We start from the raw sequence: 25,367 nt of genomic DNA on the forward strand, positions 1-25,367 counted from the left end.
AAACACTGTGTAAGAGACAACACAACACCACTGCTGAGGATATTATTGTAATGTGTGTGCAAATTACCATGCATTTGCTATCCTCCGTACACTTTAAGGGTTTTTCAAAATAGCCATAAAAACGCTCATGCTCACTTATAACTAATTCCGCATGCAGCGAAGGAATCATCTTCTGTGTAATTGACAGGCATGAAGTGCATAAACAGATGGGAAAGCATTTAGGTTCCCCCAGAGAGTGCTGCACCGCATCCATTTTTGTCAAGTAAATTGCTTGATATATTCATTGAGAGCGACCTTTAAGCACCTCTCCCGGGTTTGAAAACACACATTTCCACAGATGATAGCAAGCTGTAATCACTGACACCGAGACTTGTGTGGAAACTAAAAAATGTCCGAGCATTCATTGTACTCATTTTGCACAGTGTTTTTTTGCCCATGTACTTAGGATATAATGAAACCTCATGAGCATATTGATGTTACGCCTCTTTCAATCTGTTAGTCGCTAATTTAACTGATGTGCCTTTTTTTTTCTAACCATCAGCTGTTTTGGCCTGCTTCAACAAGCAAAATAGAAGAATGCCAAATGGCAGGCAAGGACCCTACAGTAAGGAGATTAAACCTCTTTGATTTCTTGATTTATTTTAGACTCCCACTACTGTAATAACACATTACAGCATAGATTGCATGTTGTTCATTTACATGTTTTTAGCATTCAGCTAAATACAAAGACTCTATATAAAAGATAGTTTTGGTCACCATAACATCACCCTGTGTTTTGAAGCTTTGAGTTTAGTGTTGTGCGTATCACCATGTTGGGGTTTTTGGCACCAGCAGTGACCAAATTTTAACAACAATACGAAGCGTTAATTTATCAGTTAGCAACATTAAGTTTGGTTAGCAAGATGTAGCTATACAGGGAGTGCAGAATTATTAGGCAAGTTGTATTTTTGAGGAATAATTTAATTATTGAACAACAACCATGTTCTCAATGAACCCAAAAAACCCATTAATATCAAAGCTGAATGTTTTTGGAAGTAGTTTTTAGTTTGTTTTTAGTTTTAGCTATTTTAGGGGGATATCTGTGTGTGCAGGTGACTATTACTGTGCATAATTATTAGGCAACTTAACAAAAAACAAATAAATACCCATTTCAATTATTTATTTTTACCAGTGAAACCAATATAACATCTCCACATTCACAAATATACGTTTCTGACATTCAAAAACAAAACCAAAACAAATCAGCGACCAATATAGCCACCTTTCTTTGCAAGGACACTCAAAAGCCTGCCATCCATGGATTCTGTCAGTGTTTTGATCTGTTCACCATCAACATTGCGTGCAGCAGCAACCACAGCCTCCCAGACACTGTTCAGAGAGGTGTACTGTTTTCCCTCCTTGTAAATCTCACATTTGATGATGGACCACAGGTTCTCAATGGGGTTCAGATCAGGTGAACAAGGTGGCCATGTCATTAGTTTTTCTTCTTTTATACCCTTTCTTGCCAGCCACGCTGTGGAGTACTTGGACGCGTGTGATGGAGCATTGTCCTGCATGAAAATCATGTTTTTCTTGAAGGATGCAGACTTCTTCCTGTACCACTGCTTGAAGAAGGTGTCTTCCAGAAACTGGCAGTAGGACTGGGAGTTGAGCTTGACTCCATCCTCAACCCGAAAAGGCCCCACAAGCTCATCTTTGATGATACCAGCCCAAACCAGTACTCCACCTCCACCTTGCTGGCGTCTGAGTCGGACTGGAGCTCTCTGCCCTTTACCAATCCAGCCACGGGCCCATCCATCTGGCCCATCAAGACTCACTCTCATTTCATCAGTCCATAAAACCTTAGAAAAACCAGTCTTGAGATATTTCTTGGCCCAGTCTTGACGTTTCAGCTTGTGTGTCTTGTTCAGTGGTGGTCGTCTTTCAGCCTTTCTTACCTTGGCCATGTCTCTGAGTATTGCACACCTTGTGCTTTTGGGCACTCCAGTGATGTTGCAGCTCTGAAATATGGCCAAACTGGTGGCAAGTGGTATCTTGGCAGCTGCATGCTTGACTTTTCTCAGTTCATGGGCAGTTATTTTGCGCCTTGGTTTTTCCACACGCTTCTTGCGACCCTGTTGACTATTTTGAATGAACCGCTTGATTGTTCGATTATCACGCTTCAGAAGCTTTGCAATTTTGAGACTGCTGCATCCCTCTGCAAGATATCTCACTATTTTTGACTTTTCTGAGCCTGTCAAGTCCTTCTTTTGACCCATTTTGCCAAAGGAAAGGACGTTGCCTAATAATTATGCTCACCTGATATAGGGTGTTGATGTCATTAGACCACACCCCTTCTCATTACAGAGATGCACATCACCTAATATGCTTAATTGGTAGTAGGCTTTCGAGCCTATACAGCTTGGAGTAAGACAACATGCATGAAGAGGATGATGTGGACAAAATACTCATTTGCCTAATAATTCTGCACTCCCTGTAGATCAAAGATGGGTCACACACATCACTGATCTGTTAATCAGTCCGACAGTATGTAAATGAAATTAACGTTACAGCACACCATATTATTTGCCATATTAAGAACCAACACTACAAAAACATTTAAGAAGTGAAATTAGTGACCTACAAGAAGCCTAACATTGCTAGCAGACAGCTAGTTAGTACAAGGTAGCCACACCGCTAATAATTCATAACTAAATCCCCAATGCTAACTAAAAAAGGTAGCTTATTTAGAAGTTATTTAGCTTCTTTAGCACCCTTTAGCTCAAATTCAGTTATATCACTATCTAGCTAAACAATAAATGTAATATTTAGTTTTGTTTATCATAATCCCATAACGGTCATTTTTAAACATTTTTGGATCATTCAGCATTAAATCTGTCAGTGTCCCACAATAAGAACAGTTAAAGTATGATTAGAAAAACATACTTTTGCTTATATTTTTCATTGAAAGCTTTATTTCTTTATTTGTCAAATTGAATGTAAATGCACAAATAAAGAAAGAAGAAAGTTGTTTCCCTTTGACAAGAATTAAGGCAAAAAAAAAAAGCTCCTTATTATTATATTTGGTGGACAAGAATCAATCTAGACCTCCCAAACCCCCTGTTGTCCTATTACCGCTTTGAAAAAAAAAAGGGTTTTTTTCTTGTTTAGTTTTTTCACTACCTGCTGTACAATTTCCTTGGTTTCCTTTGCAGCACTTCTACGTATTTTCTTTGTCTGAGTTATGATAATTACAGGACAAAATACAGATAATGAGCTATCCTATTTAACAAAGTTGGGCCCAAAGAGTCAACATGACAGGGTTTCTTTGATTTACTACAGTGTCATTAAAACTGGGACAAATTACTCTTCTTTTTCTTAAGACGTGTTGTTAAACTCCTTCACACTAAAAGAACATGAAGAATTTTATAGGTTACTGAGCAATAGTTTTGCTGGCACAGGCTACTTAAGACCAGACTGAGCTGTATGCGGCCCACAACCTAAAATGAGTTTGACACCCCTAATCTTGACTAAAGGTTTAGTCAGCTGTTCCAAGATCCGCTCCTCCAAGTGGGTCTGCAGCGGAAGTTGCCTCCTGGGATTTCCCTCTCGCATCTGTGAGTTTGCGTCAGATCCAACTGTATTTCTATCAAGCAGCAGATGTCTGCAGGGTCACCGCCTGGCCTGGAGTCCTTGTGGCATCGTCACAGTTAGTCAGTGCAAGATCGAGGTGTGGAGGCGATTGAAATGCCACGGATCAGTGTAAAAATAAAAAATAAAAAAAACAGACTCAAAGCTTACTGACGCAGATATTTCATAAGCCACCCTGGTTCTGAGAAGCACTTGTTAGCTACAACAAGGTTTAATGAAGACATACAGCGAGAGTCAATTTATTCCTCCTCCGCATCTGTTTTCCTCTAATTGGGTTGTTCTGAAACAAGTGCACGCACAGTTGTCTATATATACAGCAGGGCTGAGGACATGCAAATGGAAAGAGAAAAACTAACTTTTTACACAAAAGAAAGGCCTAATTTTTAATGTAACTAAAAAAGAGTCAATCTGCTGCCAGTCCTCCATGGTTTCACACATTCTCCACCATCTCTGCATCATCTGACAGGCCCTGGGCTAACAGAGCCAGGGTTTTATTCAACATGCTGTTGCAGATACAGGGAAAAAAAAGCTGTTTCCAGTCATGGTGTGATTTGTGCTGCTCTGACTCATAGCAAGCCTGCTGCAGACAGGCTACCACAAATATTTGGGTGAGCCATCTCTGTGTGGAGCCACTTGATGGCCTCTTCTCCCTTCTGTCATGCCTTTTCTTATTGAATCCCTGCGAGTTTTCCTTTAAAGATTTTACTTTCTGTTTCCATCTTACCATTTTTCCTTGGTCACTTTTTCCAACTCCTTTAACATCTCTCCCTTTCTTTTCTTTTTACACCACACTGCAGTTTTTTTTTTTCTCTCGTACACAGTCTCCCCTCTCACAAGCTTGGTCACGCATGTAGCATCATGGGGGATATTAAGTCTGTTTGCTGCTTTGTCAAATGATAAACTTTAAAAGAAGGCTGTATTTATATCAGGAAACATGAAATCAAACATGATAGCTCATATATATTTGAGTTTGAAAGGCCTCAGAAGGATTTGATGAGACAGACAGAGAGTTAGATTTAAAAAAAAACAGAAAAAACAGTACGAAACATGATAGATGTGGGTGTGTGTCAGTAAAAAAGTTTTGTTACTTTGCATTGATCGCTCTCAGTGGAGCCTTGTGCAGTGACCATGCGCCGCAGCAGCTGTCATTCCAGCAGCCTTGGCCAAGTTCCTGACAGCTCCCTGGACATGTGTTCTTCTCCCCACTTCTTTCTCCTCACTTCTCCACTCATTTTCTGCAAACTCGGGCTTAATTAGCCACAAAGTCCAGCACACCTACAGCTGTGGGGTTTGGAAAGTGGAAGCAGAGATGAAGAGATGAAGTGAGAGTAGTAGTCAGTCTTACCTAGATATGTCACATATACCGCTGACACGTTTTTTCCACTGCCCTTAATACCAGACCTGTGAGCTCTGGGATCCTTTTATTGTGCAGCATGTGATTTTATAACCGTCACAACAACAGTGAGATAAGTTTGAATTACTCCCGCATATGGGAAAGAGATACTTCCAGAGCGACAAATAGGTTCTTTATTTGTGTGTCTCCTTGGCTATATAACACGAATTAGGTCTCTCCTCAGCGGCTGGTCTGGTGCAATCTGTGGGATTAAAAAAAAAGGCAGCAGTGATTATCTTTGTTATTGCTGTAATAACTGTAAAGATTAAATATAACTTCAAATATGAATACCTGTGGGACTAAGTGCACCATGGCTATAAATGAAAATCAGTTAAAACATTCAACTTTTGTTATGGCACAACCAATCCTGAGCCAGTGCTGTAGGACCTAAAAACTGCAGTTCCTGTCACGGCCACTTGAGGCTGCCTTTGATTAAAGATAGTACCGTATTAAAATCTCTTTAGTCTACATACCTTTCCTCTGTTTATTGATATAATTAATATTAAAATTAAGTAAAGAACAGTCTAAAGCATGAATGTCAAACTTATTTTACATCAGGGACCACATAGAGCACACTTTGATCTCAAGTTTATCTCCACATTAAAATCACTGTGATTTCTTAATATAAGGAAAAGTGTGATTTCAACAGCACATCTCAGTTTTTGTACATGATAAAGAAATAATGCTCTATTTAATGAAATAAATTAGTCAGCATGGCTCTTTGTGCTTAAATTGGAAGAAAAATGTTTTGAAGTTACAGAAAAAGTTTTGATAGCTCATTTCGCAGACTGCCCTGTAATTATAAAACAACATTTTTGTTAAATATTTTTCTGTTTGTTCTTTATTTCACTGTGGACACATTGTAAAGGCAGTAGGCAGAATTAAAGTCTTTGCTAGGCTAATTTTGGCCCTCAGGCCACATGTTTGACACCACTGGTCTAAAGAGTCAGTTCAGTTGTTTCATTTAGTTTAGTTTATTTGAGGTCTCTCTAAGTAGAGTCATAAAGTCAGTTAGTTCACATTAGCTTACATTTAATACCAGAAAGCCCCTTCTTACTGGATCAGCAAAGGATACAGATGCTAAATCCCTGATTTCATTAAATTAAGCAAGAGCTTATGAATTCAAAATTGAATTTTTTAGAGAAAAAGTGTCTCGTTTGTTCTCTTAAATCTACATCACTTACATTAGCATGTGCCTCTCATTGTTTATCCTTATTTTCTAGCACGGCTGTGGGAACTTCATCCGGGTGGTGCAGCCTTATAACAGGACTCATCTGTTCATGTGTGGCAGTGGAGCGTATAGTCCCGTCTGTGTGTATGTCAACAGGGGCCGCAGACCAGAGGTGGGTATAAATGAAGGAAGCACTTCATTAGAAAAGCAAACTCATGAAGGAATAAATGTTTTGGGGGAGCACCGAGTAGGTGATCATTGCAACTGGCACTGTAACAGCTGTTACAGATTAAAATTCTCATTGCGCAGAGTGATTATACACAGACATGATCTCAAGAGTGGAAAAATAAAATAAAGTCTAGCACTCTCGTACATCTGTAAATATATTGTAAATGACTGGGTTGTAATGGTGCACAAGTGAGGCTAAGGACACTTTGTAAAGTTTATGGAAGTTTTGGTTTCTCTGTTATTTCCAAAACAAGCTTGTGTCAACTATGTTGAGCAAATATAATTAAAATGATGTAATTTATTTAGCTCCTGAAAACTTTAGTCGACTGTTAATACAATGCGCGATGAGTGAAATTAGTGTGACTAGCACACAGAGAAAATAAGCGAATCTTATTCACTGTGTGACAGTAATCATAAAAAATGCCTCAAGAGGTCTGTTTACCCCTTTTTTGCAACAAATCAAATTATGTACAATTATTTAGAGGTTTGAACCCAACATGACATGTTTTTGATTGATTGCTATAATAACATGAAAATTGAATTTTCCTTGTATTACTGACTGTTGGAATGAGAACAGCAAAATTCAGAATCGCTAAGTGCGGAAAATACATTAAGCTGATGTCAATTGGTGCATGAGAAAAAATGGCTATAATCATACCACAACATTGTTTTCGCAGATCTCCTAGGAGTTGGAAGTGTCAACATATGGTTAAAAAAAAACATACATCTCGTAACTTTTTTTGAGCACAGTTTTCATGTAGTCAATTTGATGCCACATGAGAGCAGAGATGCTAAGGCTGAGAGAGAGAAAATTGAGGTCTAGTGTCAAGGATGGATGGCTGTATTCTGAGCTCTAATCTCCAGCCACACAGCCCTGAAAGTAAGAGCGGGGAAGCCCTCCAGGAGAAAAGTGCTCACCGAGCGAGCAGCGTTCAGCCACAGACCGTCAGCTGCTGCCAAACACTAATAAGCAGAGCGAGAGAGCTGCAAACCAGGCTCCTTCCTCACCGCGGGGCCTTTTGTCATTTGGGGTTTTTGTTTGACAGGCAGACTGCTATGTTTGCAACTTCTGAACTCAAACATGTCAGTGTCTCAAAGAAAGTGATCTGTTAAGTGTAACAAGCTGTTGTAGTGGGAAGCTGACAGTGAGCTCTCATCATGGACCTTTGCTCTAGGTTGTGAACGTGCTGCAGCCTGTTGAATGGATCTAACGAGATTTTTTTGCACGTGTTAGTGTTTTTCGGCCTTAGTTTTTCAAGTACTCCTAAAACACATAGTGAATTACATACTGCGATAAATGTCAGTCTTAGTCGGGGAAATAATCTTTTATTTAGTCTTTAAATCTTTATATGGTGTCGTAAGTCTGCTTTTTCACGAGTGCACATAGCATATTTATTTGTTGAAAAAAAATTACTTTATAGATCTCCTTCTAATAAAAGGAAAAAAACAATCTGAACTTAATATCAAATAATCTGTGGATGATGAACTGCACGTTTATCCCTTCATCTTTGTGCAAATTTTTTGGAACAACGCTGCTTAACAAAGGTCAATGAGCCAAATGAATTACAAATAAATAAGACATTTTTTCAGATGAGAGGGGCTTTAAAATTAATAAGATGGCTATTTTTTGCAGTGTAGAGGTTAATGACAGGACCTGCCAGATGGAGTCTATCCACTTCCAGAACCTCTTGGCGAACAGGCATATTTTCCTGGAATAACAGTGCTTAGCTGACGTCATCCCCATTCAAGGAAGCTGCACCATCGCCATGGGCAAGATCTAAATAAGATGGGACAGGAAGTGCTATAATTTACTTAGGTTGCTGCGGTGCTTGGACTGTCCAGTCTGCCGCAAGGAGGCTGTTGAAACTTGGCAGCATTTCCGCCTGAGAAGAGGAGTTGGCTGTCCAACAAATAAGCAGGGAAATTCCTCCTCTTCTCCTCCCAAACGGAATGTTCTTTTACTATCCCACATGGAGCAGTTAAGGTAGACCAGGGCAGGACAGCCTCTGTGTCTCCTTAAAGGAGGCTCTGAGCAGGGCTACTCTGTGGGACGCAAAATACACTGTTGCACTCAAATATTCAGTTTTATAGCGGTAGAGAGCACAAGACAGAAGAACGTATCATATAAAACTGTCTCCAAAATGTCTGACTTCCTCTTTTTCTCTGTGGCAGGAACAAGTATTTCACATTGACTCCAGGACAGAGTCAGGAAAAGGGAGGTGCTCCTTCAATCCACAAGTGAATACAGTCTCTGTCATGCTCAGTAGGTGCCTCAATCGCTATCTACTATTTTCTTGTTTTTTTATAAAACCCCTGAAAACAACATTATTTTTCACCACAAAATTACATTTCCTTTGTTTTGGAGTGAACTTTTTGAAGCAAAAACAAGAGTATGCATAAGCCACTAGATTTAAAAGATGGCCACTCTGACCTTTTGCCTGGGAAATCTTTTTCTATACCTTTGTTGTGACGTGACGACCAAAGACAGGCTCATTTCGTATGCAGCCGTATGACTATGGTTTACACCCTAAGTTATAATCTGCATTGTTATTTATTTGGCTGTAAATGAAGTTCAAGAGTCCTTGATAAACATTTTACTTAGGCAAATTATCAAATGAGCCTTGAACAAATGAACAAATAGAAGTTATACGATGGAAGGTACTTTGAAACTGGCATCACTTTTTCAAACTGGAGGCTTGCTCATAGAGGCTAGCAAGTATTGAACAAATAATATCAACAATAGATAATTAGTCTCCAAAAGCTAATCAAGATTAGCTAATTTGTCTCCAAAGGTTGATTCTGTTCATCTGGACGTAGCGTTTTAAGTGGGGGAAATATTTTGATCAGTAGTTGTTGATCAATGGTCATGAGAATTTGCATAATTATGATGAAGAAACTGACCTCCCAGCCCATTGTTACTTCAGTGGTGCTAGTTTCAGTCATTATCCAAATGTACTGTTTATAAGCTTGGTGTGCATACCCAACCTTTCTTTAAAGTTTGTATATACATGGCTATGTGCCATGTCACTTGCACACTGCTAAAGTTAGCAGCGTGTCTTCTGACCTCAAACGTCAGTTTGCCATGGGCAGTGTTGGGGACGTTACTCAAATAAAGTAATGTATTTCACATTACTCATCATTTTACTTTCAAAGTAATTCGGCTGGAGGAATTAATTGTTACACTACTTGTTACATTACTTTTTTGTTATTTCATAAAATGACCCAAAATGTATTATACATAATTACCAGTTAACCAATTGGGCTACACTCAAACACACCAAAACAAATGACTGCCCTAAAGAGGACACGCAGTTTCTTTAGTTTTTTCCTATAAAACAAAGCGGCCATCAAAAGCAAGATGAAAACCAGCCCAAAGAGACTTTAAAATGAACACCACAGTGATTCTACTTTAGAAACATGAACAGGCAAAAACAGATTGTTACCTGTTAAAGACGTGATGCGCCTGTATGAGGATGCTCTCTGTGCAGGTGCTTGCAAAGAGCTGATATAATGTGGTTGTTTATATCCAGAATGCAGTTTGCACAATATGAAATGCAATAAAAATAAAATTTTCCTTTTATGAAAAATGGGTCTACGAATTCAAACAAACATTGTAGCCTACACCTTCTCACTAGAAAAGTGAAGTGAATTAAAATTGTAGTTTAATTTTAATACACAAGAAATCCCCAGGTTAATACTTCAGTCAAGTCAGGCTAAACCCATCCCTTTCTCCAGTTCTCCTTCCTTTGATCTCTGATTGGCCGAGGGGTGTTTGGTTGCTGTTGACATGTCTAAAGGCGAAACAGTCCACCCTCAGCTCTGCTTTCTGACACCTGAGTATTGCCATGTCAGCAGCAGCTTTGCCAGCCAGTGAGCGATGTCAGAGATCACCGGGAGGGAGCCAGAGGGAAGGGTGCAGAATAATCCAAAGCCAGGGTCAAAGGCAGTGCTGTGAAAGCAGTGATGCAGCACGCGGAGCCCCTAAAGATCTGAGGCAGTGTCTGGGCTCAATAAAAAGCTGTGTTTCATTTCCAAATCCTCATGTTTTGGACCCTGTGTCGCTGTCTGAGTACTGTCAACACTCACCCCTTAGCTAGCTGGCTTGGATACGGGCCACATACCCTTAATCCTCCCCTAACTTGCCCCACATCCTCCAAAACATATGGTCCGAAACTGATAGACGATTAAGTGAGAGAAAAGGAATGCTAAAAAGCATGAAGCAGCTGTGAGGAACATGCTTATTAACAGCAGGACACACGCAGAGTGTAAGTGCCGTTAGTGCTATAGGCGTTTGGGTTTGAGTTCATTCTCAAAAAATAATAATGGTATAAATATATTACTAAAGCATCTGAATGTACCAAAGTCATGCAAGGCTCTATGTGTATTGTGGTAATGTTTTCAGGATTGTTGTGTGGGAATGTTGTTGATTGGGCTTGTGTGCATTCTTCTAGATCAGGAGCTGTTCTCAGGCATGTACATTGACTTCATGGGGACAGATGCTGCCATCTTCAGGAGCCTAACCAAGAGAAATGCAGTGCGGACAGATCAGCACAACTCTAAGTGGCTTAGTGGTGAGCACATGTCAGAGCTTCTATGTAAAGTAGGAATTCACACAAATAAGATCTAGAAGGCCTCTTACCTTTTTCACTGTTTCACTCAGAGCCCATTTTCATCGACGCCCACCTCATACCAGATGGAACAGACCCCAATGACTCCAAATTGTATTTTTTCTTCCGCGAGAGGCTAACAGATAACAGTGGAAATACTAAGAATATCCACACCATGGTGGCCAGAGTGTGTCCGGTAAGTCCCTTTTGCTTTCGCCAAAATAAACCAGCACAGTTTCTTTTGTGTTTTTGCGTTGCTATGTGCGGCTTTTGTCGGCAGAATGATATTGGCGGACAGCGCAGCCTGGTCAATAAATGGACCACCTTTCTTAAAGCCAGGATGGTTTGTTCAGTTGTGGAGGAGGATGGCACGGAAACCCATTTTGATGAACTTGGTGAGTTAAACAGAAGAACATACTTGCAGCAATGCACCCTGTTATTATCAATGTATTACTTTTGACACATCATTTTCATGCTCGGGGTCTTCATGGTCTGCGGACCAAGTTTAAACAAATTTTACTGTTTGAAAAATATAATGCCGAGAACCAAAGAGATTGCTAATTTCCAAAAGCTTGCTATTTATGTTCCAAGGTTTCAAACAGATTGCTTTCTCCATAAACAATCCCGGGAACGTCCCATGTTTGGTCTGGATAAGAATTTCAGCCGTTTGTCCAGTTTCAAAACAATTGTTCTGTTGCTTTTGGTTACCTGGTATTCAACTATAAGCACATCCAGGACTTTCTTCGCCTTAGCCTCAAATTTCAAACATCAGCACGTAGCATTTGAGACCCAGACTCCATCTGTCAACATGTACATTTATCAGGCATTCATCTCTCTTTGGCCTTTTTATCTGTAGGATGATGTGAAATGAGATTTGGGGAATTTGCTGAAGGTATTAAACTGGAAGGTGTGTGCTTTTCTCTTTGTGTGTTTTCCCTTATAGAAAGTGTGTTTTTGCTGGAAACGGATCTGCCCAAGGGCCTGTTGGTGTTTGGCGTGTTCACTTCCACAAGGTAAGGCCGATGAAGCCAACTGTAACATTCCTGTAGGCCTCAGAGGTATGGTAATCATTCAGGGGATATCAGCAGATGGGGATGTGCTTGTCAAAGGGCCACTTACATATAAATATCATGTGTCATGTGGCAGAACAGCTTATTCAGATGATGAACTATCAATTACAGTGTCCTGGTGGTTTGGCCATATGGTATTCCTTGATTTTCTTTCCTCAAGATCCTCTGCAGCATTGTGCCATGTTGCAGACCAAGTGCGAGGGATACATTTATAGCACATGTGAATGTTAGAATTCATATGACATGATGTTGTTGGATGTCTTCCATAAGCATACTCTGTAGGATTGTTGAGTGCACAAAGAATTTAGTTACTGCATTTTTTAAATAGCTGAAACCCAGCCATGGTTTTTAGCAACTAGATAAACACACATTATAAAAAAAATCTGAGAAAAATATTGGAAGACAATAGCCTGATATCACAGAGTATTTTTATAATATCAGAAATTTAAGAAATAACATAAAAATCTTTAGATACTTATTTAATTTTTGAAATCCTGGAAATAATTTTTTTCATTTCATTTCATAGCCACAGTATGGTATATATGTCTAGCATTTCAGCATTCAGGGTAGCACAGTGGTGCACTATTGCCTCACAGCAAGAAGATCTTGAGTTCATTTGTCCAATGTGGAGGTTATATGTATGTTTTACACTGTCAGCACCTCTGTGACCTTAAAATAGATGAGCAGAAGAGGATGGATGGACGGACGGATGGATGGATTAAAAAAGCATTAAAATTCATTTAATTATACAAAGTTAAAGACAGTTTCAGATATGTACAAGGAGTTCAGTAGTGAAAGATCATTAGGTTTGTGTTTAAGTTGTTAAAATGGGCCCAAAAAGAACTAAAAAAAGAACAAAAAGAAATCAAATACACTGCAGGAAGGAAGAAAGTTGACCAACAAAAGTCAATGAAGGCAAAAACTGTGAAAATAAATTATAGAAACCAAAACAGTGAACACATACATGGCCCAGGGGACCTCAGTAAGTGAAAGAGAGGAAAAGACATGGATGACATAATAGGAAAGAAAATACTAAAAAACACAAAGAAAGAGGATCAAGGAAAAAATCCATGAGCTTCTGTGGTAACTGAAAAAAATGTTCTCAACAAACTGATTACTGAAACTGCTCTCCTCCAGCAGAAAGCACAGCCAGCAGGGCAACAAGGCAAATTTGGAAGTTTGAAAAAGTGATCACTCGATACTTCTGGTCAGATCTTTAATTGGGTCTGTTTGTTTAACCAAGTGTGACACTCTCACAACCCTCGATCCACTTGTTACCTCAGGATTGTAGAGCCTGCAGTAGTGTCTCCTGGCTCAAAAAAAAAAACAGCCAAACTAAACACTGAGGTCCTCGAGGTCTCTGAGCTCTGTGTTATTCCTGCTTTCTTCCTCCCTCTCTCCACTTTGCACAATACGCTTCTGTTCGCCTTTTCAACAAAGCCTCTTTTATGTGTTAAGCAGCGTGGTTTTAAATGGCTGAGCCAAACCACATCAGACCATCGAGGAGGAAATAGGTGAGCTGTTGTCAGCGGAGCGTGACAGCAAGTTCACCCAGGCTCAACTCAGAAAAGGAGACCTTAATAAACAACCTCAGAATATTTCATCTGGGAGGGTCTTGAGATGGTGAATACTGGTTCCTGTTGCAGTGTCTCACCCAGGTTGTGCATGTCGTTTCAGCTCCGTGTTTAAAGGCTCAGCAGTGTGCGTGTACAACATGGCGGACATTCTCACAGTCTTCAACGGGCCCTTCGCTCATAGAGAAGGGCCCAACTTTCAGTGGATTGCATTCCAGGGGCGCATCCCCTACCCAAGGCCTGGAACTGTAAGTTACATTTAGGCTAGACAGTCATTTTTTATTGCTTTTTCATGATATGATAAGATAACCGATAATTACTAACATATGAGCGTATGATCATATTGTTTTATATTCTAAATAACATTTCCAAACAATTTAAAGCCATTAAACAATAAGTAAGGTATTTTCTCTGCAGCAGGACTTGCAATACTATTTTCTGTTTATTTAAATTTTCATTAATTGATAAAAAGAAAAAGAACTTGTGGAAATGAATGAATGAGATTTTGTTTTTGCACTGTTCAAACCCGCCCTATGTTTCTGCAGTGTCCTGGTGGAGCCTTCACACCTGACATTCAGACAACAAAGGAGTTCCCAGATGATGTGGTGACCTTTGTCCGCAACCATCCTGTAATGTTTAACGCCATCTATCCGGTGGGGAGGAGACCCCTGGTGGTTCGTACGAATGCTGATTATAAATACACGGCAGTGGCTGTGGACCAGGTCATGGCCGCTGACGGCAACTACCAGGTGCTCTTCCTTGGCACAGGTACGCGTTCTGCAGTTCAGATACAGAAACACTTTAAATATGGTTTTTGTACACATGTGACAAAAACAATATGACTGCATTCTACAGGCCTCAGCTTTCTGGTATTAGTTCTGGTATTTAAAAAATACCTTAGGCAGGTGTCTCATGCAGAATATTTCCGATAGATGTAATTTTGTGTTGAAATACGATAGAATAGTCCTTTATTGTCATTGTTCGTGCAACAAAGAACAAATATTTCGTAGCTCTTCAGCTCTTTTGACAGCAAAAGACAAAAAGAGACTATACTATAAAGATAACAGAGCTAAAGGTCAACAGAGCTTTAGGGAGCGAAGAGGGGCTTACTGGTTACTGCCAATGGGGAGAAACTGGTTTTTTTTTTTATCTGTTAGTTTTGGACCTGATTGAGCTTAATCTTTTCCTCAGAGGCTGATGTCTGGGGTGGGTGTGGTCCATTATAATACAACTAGCTTTCTTTTACAGTCAGCTGTTGTAAACACAACCAAAGGAAGGTCTTATTTATATTAGACGATAATACACTCTGCTGCCCTCACCACTTGTTTCAGATCTTTCCTGTTTCCTGCTGTGCAACAGCAGGTCAGAAGGTTCTCTACTGCTGACCAGTAGAGGGTCAGCTCAGCAGGTGATGAGGGAGGTGAGTGTGCTTTAACTTCCTTAAGAAGTTAAGCCCCTCTCTGGCTTTTTCCACCTGATGAGAAGATGCACGAGGTCCAAGTGAGGTCAACAAAGCCCTGGTAGTAGAGGCATAATAGTCCAGGTATTACAGGATGGGTGTTTTGCCTCTTAAAGAGCAGTGGGATGCATTTTTCTTTGTTTCTTCACACAAAAAAATATAAAAACGAACCAGCCAGACTACCAGCATCTCAATATTTTAATTTTACTAGCTCATTTAAATATATTTAATTGAAGTGAGATCAATGTTTGCGGTGCAAAGACGCTGTGTATAAAATAAATACAAACTGGATTCCATATAAGACCTACATCGTGGCATCAGCACATTCAAATATAGCCATCGTCTTTTCCGAAGACTGTGGCACCACCATATTCCTGTTCTAGGAAGGTGAGCTTTAAGTGCTACTATAAATTCATTTACAATGACATGCAGTACACAGAGGCTGATAGTGACATTTTCTTTCTGAACAGGTTATTGCTTGGAAACTCAATGACACAGCTGGTTATCAGATACACAGATAAGCTGGAGTACTTGTGTTGTTGCCACTCAGCTCAAACAGGTCAACATGGCGCTGCATGCAGTATAAATCAGTGCACGGATAGATCAGAGCAAAAGATAAAGTCCATTAAAAGTAGATTTTTTTCCATTACATAAGGAAGGAGGATCTATAATGGATTGCCACTTTTTTAGAAAGTCGCTACCTCCTGAGTATAAGGTTAAATGAGGGACACCATTGTAAAACATCACTTAAATGTCAAGTCATTGAAAATGCTAGAATGGCTTGCACTTGCAGAAATAATTTTTATGAACAAATTATGCTATAAAAAAAAGGCCTGACAGAAAAAAATGTAATGCTAAAAGTTGCATGTGATCATTGAGATAAAGCAGAGTAACATGTGATTATTTTCTCATCAGCCTAAATGTATGATCAACACTTTTCTCATTTTCAACCCATTGACCCACGTGATAACAGTATTATCATGGTGGTGCTACAGTTTTATGGCGCTGCGTGAGTACAAAAGGCTGAGGAAGTGGTGGGCTGATATTTACAGACAACAACATGAATGCCATAAGCAGATATACCAAAATACTGGCTGACAAGATGACACCCAGTCTCCAGAAACCTGTCATGTATCACAAATATTCCAATGATCCAAACCTCACTGACAAAGTAAAAAAAGTGAAAAATGCCAGACCCATTAAATCGTTACATCTATGCTGTCGGTGCATCATAAGTGCAAAACCTTCTGAAACCCTACACTGCAGCCTATACCATAATCTAACACTAATATGTGAAACATAAAGTTTGGTAACAATATCAGTCACTTACATTAGCTGCATAGGCTCTACATAGTTTTGCTGCAGAAGTATAACTTAAGCATTCGAAGTGATGCAGTTCCAAAACGGTTCTACAGTTCTGATTTAGTTGACATGCAATATTGTGCAACAGCTTGCTGTGTAGTGAATATTTGTCGAATATATGCCAGTGTGTTTCTGTGCTTAAAAACACCAGATTTAGATAATAGAAAAATGTGTGTTTGTTAGCAGAAGTGCGTGTGCATTCATGCTTGTAATTGTCCACGTGTGAACATTGGCATTCAGCAAACTGCTCTGGGAGTCTCTCGCCCAGCTGCCGGTGTTTATCGAGCAGCCTCTCCTTTCTGTTCCTCCTGCCTTGATTTTTGAAGAGTAGCCAGTGCCGCGTACCCATATCTGCTCCTGAAATGGCGCTTTGTCTCAAGGATGGGGGAGACGGTCTTATCAGGCATTTCCAGGAGCTGTTACTGTACCCCCCTCCTCCTCCTCCTCCTCCCTGCTCTGCTGCTCAAATTCCCAGGCCAAAAGAGCCATACTGATGAGGATAGAGCTGCATTTTGCCCTTTTTGTGGTCCTTGACCTGCCTTAAGAGCTTCCATTCCCACTCCTGTCACAGCTGATTTTGTTTTTGGAAACTGGTCATGGCTATCATGCCTAATTCAAAAGCAAACATGGGCAAAGACAAACAGACTGCTGGTGGAGCTGGTGGGGTTTTTTCCACCAGCAGTCGTGTTCTGCTTTTACTGATGCCTCACAACTCTAGAGGTTCATTGCTGCGTAGCCGTATCTGTTTCACACGGTAGTTAAATGCATGTGTGTGGTTGGAACTCACGAGACGTGTGCTTTTTTGCCCTTCAGACAAAGGTACAATACAGAAGGTGATTGTGCTACCCAGCAACCATTCCCTGCATGACGATCTGATCCTGGAGGAGCTGGAAGTGTTTAAGGTCTGCTCTGTATTTCTTCCTTCTCTCTTTTTTTTTCTCTTTCACTTTAATCCCCTTTCTCCCCTTAAATCAAAGGCAGGGACTGGGAGGAGGATGTGTTTGGCCACTACACAAAGACCAAGGGCAGACAGACAAAAGGCAGGGTGGCATTTGCGAGATGGATGTTCTGTAGTGCAGAGCAGTGTAGAGTGATGAGAAACATGCTAGCATACTCCAAGTCTGGAAGTCACCCTCAAGTGAACCTTTGCATATGTTGCTTTATCTTAGGTGATAGACCTGTGATCAGAAGAAAAAGTCTCCTTTGATCTTTCTACCAAATGGTGCCACACATAGACTTCAATCTAAAGAGATTTGTCTCTTTAGAAGACATAATTTATTTCTCAGGCTACTAAAGACATCTGTCCAGAGTTATTCTAGACCAGGGGTAGGCAACTCCGGGCCTCGAGTGCCAGTGTCCTGCAGGTTTTTAGATGTGTCCTTGATCCAACACAGCTGATTCAGATGGCTAAATTACCTCAACACCTCCTCAACATAACTTGAAATTCTCCAGAGGCCTGCTAATGAACTAATCATTTGATTCAGGTGTGTTGACCCAGGGTGATATCTAAAACCTGCAGGACCCCGGCACTCGAGGCCTGGAGTTGCCTACCCCTGTTCTAGACTGATTTGTGCTTTTTTGCACCAGCATTGCAGTCCTTGTGATTATGTTTGCTTTGCAAGCTCTTTTTCAAGATCAAGAGGTGTCTTGAAGTCTATAAAGTTAATATCATAAATATCAACATCTGTAAAGTAAATATCAGGTTATTAGGTCTTATGAAGGGATGAATCCCAATTTTCGTTTTTTTTGGTTCACCCCATCATAAATATGTAGGGAAGACGTCAGGCAAGAGGTACAACAGTTAGTCTACTGCCATTGGCAAATGAGGGTGGAGGCTCTTTCATGACTGATTGTTGGCTTCTTATCTTATCATAATTGATGGAAATATAAATGCAGAGAGTATGCATTAATAATACCATCTGGGAAGCAGATGGCAACAGCTTTATCTTCCAGCATGAACACAATCACAAACATACTGCCATTACAGCAAAAGGATACCTGGATAGAAAAACATACAATAGAAAACTATCAGTCATGGACTGGCCTCCCCAAAGCCCTGACTTCCTTCAGCATTATTGAAGCAGTGTGGGATCATCATAACACAGAATAGAAACAAAAGCAGCCAACATCCAACGAAGAGCTTTGAGGTTCCTTCAAGACGCCTGGAGAACTATTCCTGTAGAACACTCTATAGGCAATAGCTTCATAGGGCCTGATTTATTTTGGACTGTATTTCATGAAACAAGAACTCTGAGAGCGCCCATTCTTTGCTATATAATTACCATAAAGTCTGGTATTTGTTTTCTCATCTAAGTGTTGTGAATTAAAATGTATATTTTCCAGAAAGTTCTACGTTTATTTCATCAACACACAAACTCTGAACTTTGTTTTTGTCTTTGCTGTTTTTCAGAATAAGGCTCCTGTTACAAACTTAAGAATATCCTCTAAAAAAGTAAGCATTCTGAATATGTTATGTATGCATCTGCTTATCTTAAGTGCACTTATATTGTTTAAAAACATTCACTGTCCAAGGCCACTACGTAATGCATTCAACAGTAATCTCCTGTGCGTGATAAGCCTCCCAAAGGCACGGAAATAATAAGCCGTTTTTTTTTTTTTCTTGCGCCCTGCCTCATTTTCCTGTCAGCCGGCCACTTATTAAGACAAACAGGGCTGCTGACATTTGAACTGTTTATTTTGCAGCAACAGCTGTACGCCAGCTCGGAGTTCGGGGTCTCGCAGGTCTCCCTGCACCGTTGTCAGGCTTACGGCTCAGCTTGCGCTGACTGCTGCCTCGCCAGAGACCCCTACTGTGCCTGGGATGGACTGAGCTGCTCCCGCTTCTACCCCACTGGCAAAAGGTAGACAAACGTTTCCAGTTTGAGGGTTTATAGCTACAGTTTCCTGCTAGTATTAAATTTAATTGTACCCAGTGAGGATTGCTTTCTTGTATTGCATGAAAAAACATTCTGCAAGCCCCCAAACAAATTATTCAGTGGTAATAAGCACTGATAGGTGTTGACAGGAAACCCATTCATGGAGGCAAAACTTTCACGAGTCTTAAATAAACATTAGCGACTTTTACATTTTTCAATATTAAACACTATTTTTGTTCACTTTGATTATACTTAACATTTTGCAATTTGCAGGATTATTACAGTGAGGTTTACAGTAGCCAGTGAAGTTACAGCAAATATCAAACCAATCGACTTTCCAAAGCATGGGAAGCAACTGATGTGCTATACGTTAAACTGAAATAGAACGTTTTGCTCAAAACTTGTGAAGGCCAAAAGATCACATGACTGCAATCCTTCAGTGCACACTTCTGTGTAAGCCAGATTCCACTTTTGTAGTTTCCCTTCCGGCGCCTAGACATAACACAGACGAGGAGGTATGAGCGACACCTCGCCTCTGCTCCGGTGTCTCTCTGGTTCCTTTAAGGACCAGCTGCCTGTCTCCTGACAGTTCAGTCAGACGCAGGCCAAATTTAGTTTGGTCGTAGAACAAAAGGCGCGTCTCTGTTTTTCTGCAGAGAATGTCTCTGAAATGTGTCAGCTGTTTACTTGCTTTTTTCCTCAAGCTGTTATATATGAGTGTTCTACACCGAGTGGAAGAACATGGTCAGATTTTCCTCATATTGTTTTGGCAGCGACTGCTTCTTCCACCATTTCAATATGACAGACGGACGGTTGTTATGATTGTGTATTTTATTTTGTAAGCCATCGACCAAGTTTTTTTCCCTCCTTCTTTCAGGAGAAGCAGAAGGCAGGATATTATGCATGGAAATCCACTCACTCAGTGTAGAGGATTCAATTTAAAAGGTAATTAAAGCTCCGGAAATATCCTTTTAAAGGTAACAATGGCTCAAGGCATCCTGATTAATGTGAAAGATTCAAAACAGAGCTAAAAGAGGTTTAGTTATTAGACTAATATTTGTATAGGTGGCCAGAAACATGACTCTTCATGAATGCTAATGCTGTTTTGATAAACTGGATTTGTAAGTTTTCTTCCCTAATGTAAGTTCATTTGAGGTTTACACACAGCCTGTGCCTGCACATATTTCTGTGTGTGTTCTGCTAGCATTTAGGCCTATTTTTGAGTTCGTACTCCAGACTTCATTCTTCATGAATATATATCCAGTCCACTAGCAGGTGCGGTTTAATGAGAGGAGAGAATCGGCTCCCCAGAGTGTTCAATTTCCATGAACAGTTTACTTTACTAAATTAACACGAGCGTGGGGAACCAGCCATATGGCCATTACCGCTAATTAGTCGCAACCCTGTCATACACCCGACTGAGTGATGAACCGTTTAGATAGGAGAAAAATGACACAGTTAATAAGTGAATTGGTTTGATACGTCAAAGTGTATATTGTTAGTGGAAAATGAAGTCTGGGGTGGGGTTCGGTTGTGCCGCAGGTGTCAGACTAAGCTTTGAGTCAACATCTCGCTCTCACTGTTGAGGCTTGAGACAGATTTGAGTCCATCTGTGCTCTTTGTGTCTGTCAGCAAATGACGTATGAATTGCCTTTCTTGACCCTGTGCATGTGTCTGCCTGTGTCTGCGTGTGTGTCTTTGTGTCTGTTAGCCTACAGGAACGCAGTGGAGATGACACAGTACGGCGTAAAAAACAACACCACTTTTCTGGAGTGTCTTCCCAAGTCTCCTCAGGCGTCTATTCGCTGGCTGATTCAGCGAGACAATGACAGAAGAAAAGAGGTCTGTTTGACATTTAAAGCACTTTAATGCATTCATAATTCCATTAACATTGACCTCCAAGAGGTCAATGTTACGGCCCACTTTAGCTGCAGAATTTAACAAGATAAACCCTTCACGATGCAAGCGATTTGATTAGATGTCCTGTTGTCAGCCCGTAGGGGGTTGCTCCAGTGTTTGGTTAAATATTACAGCAAAGATTAAACATGTCGTAACAATCCAGTGAGCTCATATGAGTTATCAGGATGTGCACTGCCTGAGGAATGACACTCTTAATGCTTATTGGCAGGGGAGTATCGTAATAAGTGTTGATACAGATCAAACATGATATGGGCCTTTACTAATGGCTCGACACACTCAATGCTCAGTGGGGAAACATTTTGCAAATGTTTGACGGCACTTAAATAGAGGGAGCATTTTAAAAGGCAGCGAAAGTTTAAACAAAGCTGGGCATGATGAAAACACATCTTTTATGCATTTAGCTCTCACCTCTGTCGAGCAGGGTTGCATGGGGGAGGGGGGGGGGGGATCTTAAAATAAATCACTTCAGTTTTATGATGTGTAATCACTGGAGCCTTTTCCAAATTGAGGCCAGACTGATTTGGAAGTAGTATGCTGTATGCAGTGGTAAGCTGTAAGGACGAGTCTCATGAAGCTTCAAGCGCTTCAAGCACATATATCTAAAATACCTGTCATTGCAGTGACTCCCTGGCAACCTCTAGTCCCTAGGGAAAAATGTGTGTTCCCTAATTGGTTGGCAAGTGGTTGGTGTAGGTTGCTGCCTGTCACTTGGTGAAATCGATTGCAAGGAGAGCACTGCCCCCAAAACTCCCTTATTAGTGCATTGATCGCACAGATTGCCACAGTGGCTTGTAGTTTGCATGGAAGGCCTTGTCTGCAAACACTTGCTAACTAACCTCTGAGTTATAGTTAAACTTCTAACAGTGCGAACCACATCTGAATCAGAGAATGTCCGCCTTCAAATTAAAGGTTGTTCCTTACTGCTGTAACAACACCTTTTTAAATGTAGCAGCTTTTGCTATGAAGACAAATAGTCTTTGTTTCCACTTTAAGTCACACTCTTCAGTTTTGTTACTGCTTAGCAAGTAGTTGGCAGGGGTTTACAGACAAGTAAGAAGCATTCTATATAAAGTACAGGCAATGACATCAATATCCTGGTGACCAAAGCATTTGCAATGAAGTTTAAGTCTTTAACTTTAACTTTCAGGTGGCCAAACCAACACTTAAACTTCCCACAGCTCTTAGGTTTAAATTAACATTTCAGGCGTACTTTTAGTCATTATTGACTATAATTTTGAGCAGTAAACACATATAAAATTTGGGGTACTTCAATTTTTTTTAGAAAAAAAATATACATTCACAGTTTGCTGTCTTCCGATCTTCTAATCAGTAATCATGAATAACTGAGACTTGAATGTCCTAGTCAAGTCTCGCCACTCGCCATCCCTCTTGATAGCACCAAGATATTTATTACAGGCATTTATTTAGCCAGTGGATAAAAGCACATGCATAAATGAATAAACATGTTTCCTAATTTGACTTTTGAGGGTGTGACAAGTCATACAACGGTCATCCTTGCCATTGCACAATTTTCTGACAGGCTTCTTATCAGGATTTCTTAAGAGTCTCTCTCCTATAATGTCTCCAGTCATGCAATAAATCTGTGCCCTACGTTATTGAGTGACAAATTAAAGTAAAAAATAACCATACTAGAGGAATAAACAACGGTCTTACAAGCAATAGTCCCTTTATTAATGTTAAAAATGTTAGTCTTCTCATAGGTGTTCATTAGCTGATTGCAAAGAGTCCTTATCCTGGCGGTGCACCATAATTTTGCTGTACATTCTTGAATAACGACAATAAAGAATCTTATCTTATTAATCATTAAGTGATCCCTTAAATCTGCATTTTTTAGCCAGGATTTTTGTTGCATATTTTTGCAGGTTAAGCTGAGTGACCGCGTCCTCTCCACCGAGCACGGCCTCCTCATCCGCTCTGTGCAGCTGTCCGACCAGGGTCTTTACTACTGCCTGACCTCCGAGAATGGCTTTAAACGCACTGTCGCCAAAATCCGTTTGCATGTGCTGAGTGAAGCCATGGTGAGCATGCTGACAGACAAGCAGCAGTCGCCTTGGGCATGGACCAGCTCTTTGCACCCCAAGGTCCTTTTGGCAGCCTTCAGTCCCGCAGAGAACCTGGCAGTGCAACAATACTGCAAAGAGAGAAAGGAGCTCAAGAACCTCCAACAGAGGCAGCAGCAGCAGCCATCGGAGCCGCCCGGACCTCTCAGAGGGGATTTGGCCAAACTGAAACCATTGCTGGACCGGAGGAAGAGCCGCAATAGACGCAATCACCCAGAGGACTGACAGAAGGAGCTTGCAGCTGCAAAAACAGACATGCACAACTTCCTATAGTCCCCACAAAACAGTTACAGATCCCCATATTCCAACTTTCATCTCAACCTCAGAGCTCCGTAGTTGATAGACATTAGAGGGAGAAGCATGGGGAAATGTTATATAGCAATATGTCCTTTTTTTTGCATGAGGTACTGTGACCAGAAGGCTGTGACATGAGCCATTCTTTTTTTTTCACAGTCACAACACAAATCAAAGCAGCCCTATTATGACTGCCACTAAGAATCTGTTGTCTCTGCTGACATTGCTAACCATAATACATGTCAGGTCGCCGCTATATTTTAAAGCGGGAGTAGAATTTGAACTAGTTGGACAACAGCTCACAGTCAATTTGTGCTTCTTGAAAGAAGAGGAAAGTCATTTAAAAAGCTCGTGTTAAATGGAGCTGTTTGAAAAGGGACAAGCAATAGGCAGATGCATGTTTATTAGATGCTACTCCTTTTTGAATATTTTATTTTTTAACTAACCAAACGATTAAATTATGGGACACTCTACAGGACTTTGAGAATATATGTAGTTAGCATACTGTTTACAAAAACAATGGTCATGCTAAGAGCCCACGGCAATAAAAAGTGTGGTGTTGAAGGGACGAAAGTTAAAACTCTATTAGTTCAAAGGCCAAGCTTTACGTCCAGTGCTGATGCTACCCAAATGGCAATTTTTGTTGCATACATGTCGTCTATATTTATTCCTACTACTCAGATGTACATGTGCTGTATGTGCCTCATGTTTAATCTGCATATTGTATCATAATTCTCTCATTTCCAACACAGACGCATGTTCATAGAAGGTGTCTTAAATCCTTGCCTCGGTTAGATTTTAGCAACCAAGCTAGCAGATACGCACATTTTAATTAGTGTAAAACTACGCAGCTGCTGAAACACGACAGTATCCGTTATTGGATCCACATTTTCTGAGCTATCTCCAGCAACTTGGACATACTTTTAATTCAGAAGTAGTAATTGTCAGTGAGGTAGTCTGTGATTTAGAGCCTTCAACATATGTGAAAAGCCAATTTTTTCCTCCTAAGCATAGTTAATGTAGATAGCGATTATTTGTTGCTTGTGTACAGAGCTTTTTGTTGTTGTTTCTCTGTTTGTTTGGATGTTTCATTCTTTTAATTTAATGTCGTGCCAGGTATTGTGTTTTAAATGTGTATATAATTTCAACATATTTCGCCAACTAACTGCGACTGTCTGCAAATTGTAGAGGCATACAGTATTATTTTGATTTTGAGAAAAAGACTTTCTAGCGTTCTCTCGTACAGATCTCTCCAGCATCATGTCAACAGTGTAATTTTAGTCCTATGAAAAATATGTATTTCTATTTATTAATGTCATGGTAGCCTGAATAAATTTGTTCAGATCACTCCCAGTTTTACCAACAAATCTTAGTGTTTACTGTACAACCACAGCACAAGACAAACTTCTAATGGTCCTGTACATTTTTAATACTACAGTACTGTACAAAAGTTGGCAACGGGTCTGAATTTTACATTTTTGGTTCAAAGTGTATCAGTATGTACAGAAAAAGGTACAACAATGAGTGTGAGCAGCCATCCATTAAACATGGTGGAGGCTCTGTCATTGTTTGGGGGTCTGGATTTCAGCTTGTGGTACTGGAGGTCTTGTGAAAATTAATGGAATTATGAATGCATTAAAGTGCCATCACATTTTGATTCACTATGCAATAGTATACCTGGATAGAAAAACACAATAAAATG

The 25,367-nt window shown here is 40.2% G+C and overlaps 1 protein-coding gene across 4 annotated transcripts in view; it reads left to right on the forward strand.

Annotated features, from left to right (window-relative positions):
- The window catches only part of sema3c (sema domain, immunoglobulin domain (Ig), short basic domain, secreted, (semaphorin) 3C), a 45,329-nt gene extending 20,317 nt beyond the window's left edge, over positions 1-25,012 (forward strand). For 3 of the 4 annotated variants that reach the window (XM_085252971.1, XM_085252972.1, XM_085252973.1), the window contains exons 4-17: positions 542-604; positions 6,247-6,366; positions 8,595-8,685; positions 10,874-10,993; positions 11,083-11,424; positions 11,973-12,042; positions 13,777-13,921; positions 14,219-14,441; positions 17,308-17,396; positions 18,905-18,946; positions 19,198-19,355; positions 20,248-20,315; positions 21,082-21,212; positions 23,174-25,012. In XM_085252971.1, coding sequence (XP_085109097.1) covers positions 542-604; positions 6,247-6,366; positions 8,595-8,685; positions 10,874-10,993; positions 11,083-11,424; positions 11,973-12,042; positions 13,777-13,921; positions 14,219-14,441; positions 17,308-17,396; positions 18,905-18,946; positions 19,198-19,355; positions 20,248-20,315; positions 21,082-21,212; positions 23,174-23,596 — 2,085 coding nt within the window. In that variant the 3' untranslated portion in view covers positions 23,597-25,012. The remainder of the gene's footprint in view (positions 1-541; positions 605-6,246; positions 6,367-8,594; positions 8,686-10,873; positions 10,994-11,082; positions 11,425-11,972; positions 12,043-13,776; positions 13,922-14,218; positions 14,442-17,307; positions 17,397-18,904; positions 18,947-19,197; positions 19,356-20,247; positions 20,316-21,081; positions 21,213-23,173) is intronic. The other variant, XM_085252974.1, reaches the window with a different exon arrangement.
- The last annotated feature ends 355 nt before the right edge of the window (positions 25,013-25,367 follow it).

The sequence above is a fragment of the Mchenga conophoros genome, linkage group LG17, assembly GCF_057382185.1.
Source record: "Mchenga conophoros isolate Kocher_MC1m ecotype Shallow Benthic linkage group LG17, M_conophoros_male_GT1.1, whole genome shotgun sequence".
NCBI lineage: Eukaryota > Metazoa > Chordata > Actinopteri > Cichliformes > Cichlidae > Mchenga > Mchenga conophoros.